Consider the following 10444-nt stretch of genomic DNA (forward strand, 5'->3'; position numbering starts at 1 on the left):
GTGCATGCTGTATTGAACTCTGACAGCTGGAAGGTAGGGTCATCACAAGAGAGGTCACCACTCTGTCATCTCTTCAGAGATAATTGTATATATAATAAGCTAGGATCTCTTAGAGTGGACAAGACCTCTGCATAAGGATAATAAACCAATATTAAAGTTTTGAGAGAGTGAATTAGGAAGAATAGTGAACATCAGAGAAGTAGGGACTGGTAGATAGAATGATCTAGCAGTGCATTTATAATTACAGGGGATAAAATGATGCAAGGCAGAATTAAACTGTGGTATGTATTGTTGTAAGGTGCTTTGTATGCATCAAGTATGTGCTTTAGGGACAAATGCACAGGGGAGGGATCCATCAAAGGTTACTAAACATGATGATGTGAAGTTCAGGCTCAGAGATCTTTACACTGCAGGATGAAGACAGTATCAATCTGTCCTTATGGTGTATTCTTTTCCTGCTAAATAAATAATTTTGACATTGCCTGGCCTGGCACTGCCATTCTTGCAATAGTGAATGTCGCTTTACAAATGTACACCAGGCTCAGCAACATGTATGTCTGCATTGTGTTTATGCATTCCTTTAACTCATGCAGTTGCTGCCTTTAGTCTATGTGGGATTTTGTACAAAATAACAACATAAAGGCTTGAGTATGCTGCAGAACAGTCACTTTCCCAGAATCACTTGCTGAGTACTATGTTAAAGAAAAAGTATACTCTTGTGAATGACCAAAGAATTCAAAGCAGATGTCTGCTCGAGTGAACACAGGTTATCTCTGTATTGGGAAATAACAATTGTAATCATCTTCAAAATTGTTTCTTGCAGTTAGAACCTAAGCCTGTTCACTGTCTTTCATTTACAATAAAGCATTCTCGAAGTGTTCGAATCCAGTGTTTGAAGGCAGGGAGGTAGCCTTCGTCTCTATGCAAGTGTATTTAGAAACTGTGTGATACTTTGCATATTGGAAAAGTACTACGTATCTTCTGCAGTCATCATCTATTAGTTAAAAATAACTAGCACATACCTATTGCAGAGACATGGCATTGGAAGCCTTTAGCATGATGCTCTCTGTCTGGGTTGATACTGAACACGGGCAAGTGTTCTCTCGATCTACTGATTTCAGAATTAATCAGAACTCCTGCAGTCTCACTTGTCTCAGCTATAGCACATTTAGCAGTGCACCATGCATTACATGTGTTCGTAAATTCTATGCATCATCCTTTTCACTTCTGCAGGCAGTGTTTGATATCTGAGGATGCTGCTGGGTGGTCACAATCGATGGGAGAGCCAAGGGAAAGTGAAAGGAGGAAACTGCTGTTCCTTCTTCCCTCCCTGCACCCATCCCTTTCTCATGAGCAGCTATCTCTGCCTCACTCCCTCTCCCTTGGAGTCTGGATAGATAGAGCCTTTTTAGGCTTTTTGATGTAAAGTGGTGAAGGTGAAATGGAGTAGAGAGAAGGAATGGGCATGAATATAATGGAGGACAGCAGTAAAAGGTGTGTGTTAAGTTTTAACATGATATTTTAGTGGTCTAATTTGTTGATGATAGGGTGTCATGAACTCTTTCAGCTATAAAGTCACTTGTATTTCAGTTGTGAGGGGATATTTAAACCTAGGTTAAATCCTAGGAAAGAAGGAAAGCTTCCTGTCCTCCCCTTCCTCCTCTCCCTCCCCCTCCCCCCCCTTGGTTATTGTGGTGGTGTTTGGTTTGGTATGGGGGTTGTTTTCTGGTTGTTAGCCAAAAAGATCTGCAACACTAGACAGAAGAGTTACCTTTTATTTCTGCATTTCATAGCTCAAATATTTTCAGCTTCTTTTTTCCCTTCCTGCAAAACTCAATTATGGCAGATGAACAAAACACCACAGGTGCCCCACACTTCCTTCAGAAATCCTAATGGCTCATTTCACATTCTGGTTAGGTTGATGCTAAAAGGTATGTACAGTCTTCTAATTTATGGTTAACAAGTCCATATTGTTTTTGTAATCCCTATTGTCATGCAGTAACAATTCCCCACGTAGGATCAACTGGGTACTGCAAATAATTTCTCCTAAGTTTACTGACAATAAGAAATATATCTTCAGGAATGAGAGAAAACTTATTACAGTAATTGTTTGCAGGTGTTAAATGAAGAACATTATAGAAATATATATGTGTAACACTCTGTTAAACCAGAGTCTCATAATAAGGGATAGCTAATGATAAAGAAGTCTACACATTTCACAGCTCAGAATTAATTTCTTAGACTTCCATCGTTCAAGGAAATCACATTCCAATCACTGCTCAAGTGACATGAGTTTTCATACTTACAGTAATCTCCTGTATTGACAGTACATCAAAAATAGTTCCCTGAATAATAAAGCTAATTTTTTATCCAGTCAACCCTCACTTTGAAGTCTGGATTGGGATGGTGATGGAATAGGTTTTGCATAGGTTGAGGTACTGAGCCTTAAAGCATTCTTTATTCTTCCAGTATGATGGTGAATCTACCCTCTCTCCAATATTTTGAATAAGTCCCTAATGAAGAAATAGGCAGTTTTGCCTTGCAATACTTAACTCTTTCAGTTCCTTTCCTTTCTAGATCTTGTCCAGCTGCCATTAATCCTACAAGACATTGCAAGCTTTTGACTGCTCCTACAGAAGTGAAATTGTTAGCAAGCTCTTTTACCCACAGAAGTACCTTTTCTTTTGCATACATAATAGTCTCTTGTTATAGTTGCTTAATGAATTACATCCAGTAAACACTGGACAGGGGAAGGTTTGCAGGGTTGGGCAGTCCTGGCAATACTGAAAAGCTGAGAATGCTCATTTGAGGAGGGGAATCCTGTTCACAGGGCCAGTGACGGCTGTGCCTTTTCCTGCATGAGAAGTTTATGAAGCCCATTCCTGCCTCTTCTAAAGGTGTTGTAGTGGCATCACCTTCTACTTCTGTCTTCACCCCAGCTTTACCTTACTCTGCATGTCAGCCCCTGAGCACTGGTGGCTGCTCCGCTGGGGTGGCTGCGCTGCTGGGTGTGTTCTCTGTCTGCATCAGGGAGGGTGGATTGGAAGAGGCCATACAGCCCTTGTGATGATTTGCTTTGTTTTTATTGGACTGTCCCCTTCTGCTGTAACTTCTCCACAAAATATTCAGTTTTTGGAACCTTTGCTATAGCAGCACCCTAGCATTCACTGAGAGGCATTATCTTTGGATACAACTTAGAAACAAAGAATGTAGCTCAGAAATCTTACCTCTAAATATTGAGTTAGATGTTTTATGAAAATGCAATGACGCCGTGAGCTACCTGTATGTCTGTCTTTAAAAGTTACTCTCCTTTGCCCTTACAAAATCGAAATTGTCGTCTTCCTCACCAGCATACCCCTCTCCATACTGCTTTTCTTCCCTGCTTTCATAGTTGCCTGTAAGTGTCCATAACTAAGAGTTGCTGCTGTGGATTGCAGTGGAGTTCAGGCAGGTGTCTAACAGCCAGTACCATTCATATGCTGGAGTATTTGTACATGTTGTGTCAGTTTGCTTCACTGGACTTCTCACATGAGCACTACCTCTGTCCTTCCAGCTCTGTATGAGGCTGCATCTAACTTGATACTGTAACTTCAGTTACAGGAAATCAAACAGAAGAGAACCATAACTTTAGTAACAAATAACATTCAGATCAGTCTACTTCATTAACAGGCCAGAATGTGTCTGCTATCACTTTGTTGAAAAGTTTGACTCCCACAGTGTTTGGGGCCACGGAGATAATTCTTCAGGGAAAAAGTCAGTCTCTCTTAACTGGGATGCTCTTTGAATCATGCAGAAACTTTAGAATCTACCAATACAATTTTTTTTTTTTTTTTTGGTCAAAATTCACTTAAATGCATCCTAAAGTAAGTCAATGTGGGGATAGCAGCATGAGCTGTGTCCTTTGCTTGGTGTTTCTGTTGGCTTCACTGAAGGGCATACTGTGTATATATAAAGCCAAAAGATGCTCCAGCATCACAAAAGAAATGGGTTCATAGTTGGGTAAGAAAATGTGAACTCCCACAACTTCTAGTTCAAGCAATAAGGTGGGAGGCAAAAGGATGCCAATCTGAATGAACTAACTCACTTGTTAGAAGATGCTGAAGACACTGCTTTGCCAGCTTTTGACAGCAGCTGTGTTTTACTGGCTGTAAGATTCAGTTATAGAAAATCTATGTGTCAGCTATTTATTTCCATCTTTTGCATATGTATCAATAAGATGGGAATCTAAAGATAAGAGAAACCTGTGAAAGACTCATGAAAATACAAGGTATTTAAATGAGCAATGAAAAACATTTAGGGAGCTCTGTGACTATCTTCAGATTGACAAAAATTATGGTAGTATCTGGGGAACATCACTGGAGACAATTGTACCTCACAGATGAGTGTGGGTTTGGACTGCTGGAGGAGAACAGACAAGTCCACAACATGAACATACTTAGGCCTTATGAAGGAACTGGAACCATAGGAAAGAGTCAGTCTCTTACAATACACAGACTGCTTTTGTGGGATTAAATTGCCTGATCAGTTTCCAAAGTGCTGCACCTGATACTTCTTTCTGCTTATGGTGAACATAAAGCATTTGGATAGTGGTGTGGGCTGCAGAGCTATGGAAAGACAATTCCCTAATACTCTTTGCAGGGGGTGAAGCATTAGTATGTCTGTCTCTGGTTGTGGAGGTTCCCAGAAGAGTTAGTGTTGTGCTAAAGCTTCTGAAGAAAGTATGCATTACCTGCAATAAGATTCAGAATCCTTCTGTTCTGCCTAAAATGGTTTTATGGAGAGTAACAATTTTAATGCACTTGCCTGCACAAGTGATATGCATGCTGATCACTCCCATTCTGCTTTAGTAAAAATCAGTTTGTAAAACCATTCCTGGAGTTAGTTTGAATGAATGATGTGATCTCCAGTGCTTTAAACAGTATTACTGGAACTGTAGGAACCTGATTGTGCACTATATTCTTCTGGGGCATTGTCTGTAACGAGAGTTTTGAAAGCTCAGTGTCTCTTAGAACTGGCTGCTGTTCAGGTCAAACGTCAGCAACCTGTGTGCCTAAGCAAGCGGAAGGAGAAGGGGCAGAGCAGTCCTGGGGCAGAGCAGTCCTAGGGCAGCTCATGTGCTGGCCTCATGGCACTGGCTGGGGAAGTCCCCAGCATGCAGGTTCCCTGCCCCACTGGCTTGAGAGGTAGCAGATATCTTCACTTAAACCCCTTGAGACAATCTGTTCTCTTGGGCTGTACAGATGTTGGTAGATGTTGTCATTGTGATATAACAGTGCACCATGGGTTTATGTTTCAAATTGCTCTGAGCAGTGAGGCAGAAACTGATGGGAGGCCAGTTCTAGCCCTTAGGCTTTGCAGTAACTCTGACATGTTGCCTTCTGTGTAGGCACAAGTCTACCACAATAAAATTATTCTGGGAATAATACATTTTTAGATGTGAAGGAAAGGAAGAAACAACAATGGGGACTGGAGAAGAACAAGGGAGACAGTCCTAAGAAAGTTACTCACCAAAGAATTTACATGGTTCAGCTGGAAGATTTTTTTTTTTTTTTTTGGGTTTGTTCGAGTTGCAGATATTACTGATGCAATGGTCTGAATGCTTCTGATTGCCACAGTGTGCCAGTCCTTAAATTTTAGCAAACATTAACAAAAGAATGAACTTCACATGCATGATCTTGTGCTAGCTCACTGTATTGACTGTTGTAATCAGGAACAGATAAGAAAATGCTAAACAGTCTCAGAGAAGTGCAACAGGATTCCAATAGTAGTCTGGCAGTAATCATGATTTTAAAGTCAAATAAGCATGTAGTCCCTGAATGACACTACTTAAGTGTAGTTTATCTGAGAAGTTATTCAGATGGCATGATGGAGTTTCTCACTGAATGTTGTGATTGTTTCCAGAACGAGCAGTCTTGCTCTGAGCACAGAAAGGGAAGAGAAACGACACTGTCAAATCTGAAAATACAATCTGGCGTTTGAATGAATGCAGGGTTGGTCTTTTTTGCTTCTTCTTTTCTCTAGTGGGTGGCCAAAGTTAGAGCCTTGCTTGTACCAATTTATTCCAAATCTTGTCAGTAATATCCTTGGTGATTCCTGTTCTTGAGCATAGTAGTTTTTTTTTAACTAGGTGTAAGCCATTTGACTGGGTTGGTACACAAGCAGAAAGGAAATAGATCATCTCTCCTTGTGCTGGCTCTTCACAGATTATGGCAGGAAAACACAAGGGCTATAAACTAAGACTCAATGCAGAAATGAGAAAGAGGAGATCTTTTCACAGTAAAATTTAATGATACTCTTCAGTATTTTGGAAAAGTTCAAAAGCGATTATTATGTTTTTCCATCACATGATAACCCTTCGGAATTTCTGAGAATTGAAAGATGAGATGAAAATATGATCACATCTAGGGCATGAATTCAAGATGGACTGCAAAGCACCTCTGGGTTGTGTGTGCTTGCATGTGTTTGCAATGCTTAGCTCCCTCCTTTACAGGCTGTGCTCCTATACCTGTGGAGTGGTAGAGCAGGAAAATGTTCTCCTTGCTGATGCTGTAGACAAGCACAAGCGCAGCTAACGTGAGAGCAGGAAAAAAAAGCAGGGTTTCCTAATGGGGTCATGGAGTAATGGTATCTTGCTTTGATCAAAACAGTACCAGGCATTCCTGGCCCTGGGAGCACTGAGTGCCAGATGTTGTTAGACACTAAGTGTATACACTGTGTGCCATCTGGGACATGGGATCTAGGAAAGGGGACACTCAGAGCTGGTGTAAGCTGCTACCAGGGTGTTGCCGAGGTCCTGGGGCAGGTAAAGTTTATGCTGTCTGATGATCTGCCTGGGTTCATTATGGTGGAAGGATGTCTAGAATTTCATTTTCTATGGTACTTTCACCATAGCCGTCTCCTTTTCCCCTTAAAAGTCAGTCAAAACAAAGCCCATTTTAAAGGAAATGAATGTAGAAAATGTAAACCATAAGGATCTTTTACAAAGCATCTTTTACAGTGCTAGGGACATAAAACAGGGCAGTGGAAGATAAGCCATTATGTATGTTGAAGAAGTCTAAGAATAAAGATTATAGGCAAACAGTCTACCTTTCTTTACAAGGCCTTGATTTACATCCCTGAAATCTCAAATTTAGCTATTACAATGAAGTCCTGTTGCACACAGAGCTGACTTTTTATCACCACTTAAAATCTAATTAATCCGTATTGAAGCACAAAGATTTCTGTTGTGTTTTAGGGTGAGGGGTCATAGAGCCCTCTTTGTTCATCCTCAGGCTTGTAATCATCAGGCATTGGGATATAATTTTACCAAGCAAATTGGAAGGTAACAGATCAAATCCTTATCGGAAAGCCTAACTCATGGTTTAGTGAAGTCCTTCGTCCTTTATATGAAACTCTATATTTGTGAAGAACAAAAAAGTGTTTCAGAGCCAACAAAGGGTTAACAGAAAGGGCTTATATTTGGGGCAGCAGAGAACTAAAATCATCATAGCTTCCACCATCACTCAAGGCAGCAGTTGTTGCAGAACTGCTGGGGAGACCTTCCTCCTTGAGCTTTTGGGACTCTGCTCTTATAATGGCCTTGGTCTATCGGCCAATGATGCAGTTAAGCGGCATGCTCTTCTCTCTCGTGGGATGGATCCTGTCCTGTCTCACCACTTATTTACCCCAGTGGAAAAATCTTAACTTGGAACTGAATGAACTGGAGATCTGGACCATGGGACTCTGGCAAGCTTGTGTTGTCCAGGAAGAAGGGGGAATACAGTGCAAGGACTTTGATTCTTTCCTAGCTTTGCCGCCAGAGCTCAGGATTTCTAGGATTTTGATGCTTTTTTCCAATGGATTGGGGCTTTTGGGCCTCTTGCTCTCAGGATTTGGGTTGGACTGTTTGAAAATTGGTGAAAGACAACAGGAACAAAAGAGAAGGCTGTTGCTGTTTGGAGGAATGCTTTTCTGGATATCGGGGATTACAGTTATTGTCCCAGTTTCTTGGGTTGCCCATTCCACAGTCCAGGAATTTTGGGATGAAAACATACCAGATATTGTTCCCAGGTGGGATTTTGGGGAAGCATTATTTGTTGGCTGGCTTGCTGGATTTTGCCTTATAGTAGGAGGATCCTTGCTTAGCTGCACAAGCTGCTCAACTGAAATCCATCCATCTTCCATCCGCTATGCAGCAACAGAACAGCAAGATCAGTGTCAACACTTAGAAACTGAAACTAGGCCTTAAAATGGAGAGTTTTAAGCAGGACATAAAGACTGCCCTATCTTTCCCAAACCCTTGAGCAAGCCAGAAGCTTGTTCCGGCATCAGTTCAAAGGACTCTTTGTTACCTAGCTGATTTCCTAAACTTATGTCTGTTTTCTCCATAACTGGCAGTGGAGGAGGGTAGTGTTTTCTCACCTGCAGAACTGTTTCGAAACTTTGTTTCACAGCAGAACACTGAAGTTTTCATAGCATGGAAAGGGTGCTTTTGCTTTCTCAAGGGCACTGTACAATCCCGCAAATGAGTGCACATGTTCCCTTACAGCTTGGCTTTTAACCAAAATATGCTTCCTTTTCATACACAACCAATTCAATCAGCCTCAAAGCTTGACTCCCGGTTGCAATTCTCCACTTGCCTAATGCAGCGACATACGAACTTGAACTGTCACATCCTAAACAGTCTGAACACAGGGATTGCATCAAATTGTTTTTCCATGTACTTGGAAATTCTTGTGCTAGGAAAAATGCAGGTTTCTGAAATTCTAGCAAGCTTTGCATGTCTTTTTGTGGAAGGGTGTTACGGTGTGGGTGCTTCATACTGAGTAACTAGAGGTGTCCCAGCACATGAAGCTGCCCAAACCAGTTATTCTAACCCTTTCTGGCACCTGCATACCGTATGAACCAAAAATAGGCTGAGAAATGCTGCTTTAAAAAAATACTTGCACTATTTTCTCGTAATGCAGGTATTGAGGAATCATGCATTCTAGCCAAGGCTCCTTAAATGCTGTTCACACTACTAGCAACATGTTGACCCTGTAACCTTTGACTTTAAACAGAGGATATTTAATTGGCCACAAAGCAGGCAGCTTCATGTCCTGTATGTGGAAGTGTATCGATGTTGTACTAAAATTTAGTTCAACAAGAAAACTTAGCAGACCAGTTCTAATGCTTTGACAGATTGAAGGAAAGCAAAACACAGGCTTTTCTTTAAAAACAAACAAAAAACCCCCTCCAGAATCACCACAAAATTTAAGGAAAGGTGAGCCCAACTGAGGCCACACCCTTGAGCTACTGGTTTACTCATTACTGGTTTCCACATGTGGAACCAGGCAACAGAAAGCAGGAGGGGAGGAGTATATCATGCTTCATAAAGTGTTGTTTTATGTTCTGTATGACAAAGAATGATGAGAACAGTGGCTGTGAAGGTGAGCAGTTTAGAGCTTCTGTGACTGCTAAATATGAAGCTGGTCCACAGACACAAGCTACAGTTATCTGGATTGCTGTTGTCTGTACTAGGATGGATTTTAACTGGTACCTGTAACTATTTACCAGACTGGAAAAATTTCAACTTAGATTTAAATGTACTGGAGCTTTGGACCATGGGACTCTGGCAGACCTGTATAGTCCAAGATGTAGGAGGAACACAGTGTAAAGACTTCGATTCTTTCCTAGCTTTGCCTCTAGAATTCAGGATTTCCAGGATTCTAGTATCTACATCAAATGGATTGGGACTTCTGAGCCTTGTCATCTCTAGTCTTGGTTTGGACTGCTTAAAGATGGAGCATATAGGGCACAAGCTAAAGAAACAGTTGTTACTACTTGGAGGAATACTCCTGTGGATGGCTGGAATTCTGGCCTTAGTCCCTGTTTCTTGGGTTACCCATACTATAATCCAGGAATTTTGGGATGAAGACGTGCCAGAGATTGTGCCCAGATGGGAAATGGGAGATGCACTGTTCAGTGGTTGGTTTGGTGGATTTTTTATAATTCTAGGGGCATCTCTTCTCCTCTCCACAATCTGCTTATCAGCTGACCACCACTTACCAGAGCTGTATGCAATGGCAGATGTGCAAGACACCCATGGACATCTGGACACTGGAAATGGAAGACTTTAAAAGGGGAGAGACCAGGTTTTCAGATTTCTTAATCCTGCATTACAGTAAGAAAGGTCTGCTGAACAGACAGGTTACTGTTTACAAGATGGGGGGAAGAGGTTGTTTCTCACGAAGTAGTTTCTTTAATCACTACTTACCTTCAATTTTAATTGCATTAATTGATAAACTATGGAAGATCTAACTCACCACTGTATTTCTCCAAACTCTGATCGATTGCAGATTTTTTTGGGTAGTTTTGTATGTTTGGTTTGTTTTGTTTTTTTTTTTTTTTTTAGAATAAGCAAGTATAACATGGTTATTCTCTAGGCAAGCATGGAGACTTGACCATATTTTAAATGGGCTGCTTT

At 41.1% G+C, this 10444-nt stretch overlaps 2 protein-coding genes across 2 annotated transcripts; both read left to right on the top strand.

Moving 5' to 3' along the window:
- Window positions 1-7573: 7573 nt before the first annotated feature.
- Window positions 7574-8227, top strand: LOC128968627 (claudin-22-like). Its single transcript, XM_054383186.1, has one exon. It carries the CDS (start codon window positions 7574-7576, stop codon window positions 8225-8227), a length of 654 nt encoding a protein of 217 aa, XP_054239161.1.
- Window positions 8228-9440: 1213 nt separating this feature from the next.
- On the top strand, window positions 9441-10097 carry LOC128968631 (claudin-22-like). Its single transcript, XM_054383192.1, has one exon. The coding sequence runs from the start codon at window positions 9441-9443 to the stop codon at window positions 10095-10097; it is 657 nt and encodes a 218-aa protein (XP_054239167.1).
- The last annotated feature ends 347 nt before the right edge of the window (window positions 10098-10444 follow it).

Source organism: Indicator indicator, chromosome 8 (assembly GCF_027791375.1).
Source record: "Indicator indicator isolate 239-I01 chromosome 8, UM_Iind_1.1, whole genome shotgun sequence".
Taxonomy (NCBI): domain Eukaryota; kingdom Metazoa; phylum Chordata; class Aves; order Piciformes; family Indicatoridae; genus Indicator; species Indicator indicator.

Coding starts and splice junctions, on each gene's coding strand:
- LOC128968627 (XM_054383186.1), top strand. CDS start 7,574: ATGGCCTTGGTCTATCGGCCAATGATGCAGTTAAGCGGCATGCTCTTC.
- LOC128968631 (XM_054383192.1), top strand. CDS start 9,441: ATGAAGCTGGTCCACAGACACAAGCTACAGTTATCTGGATTGCTGTTG.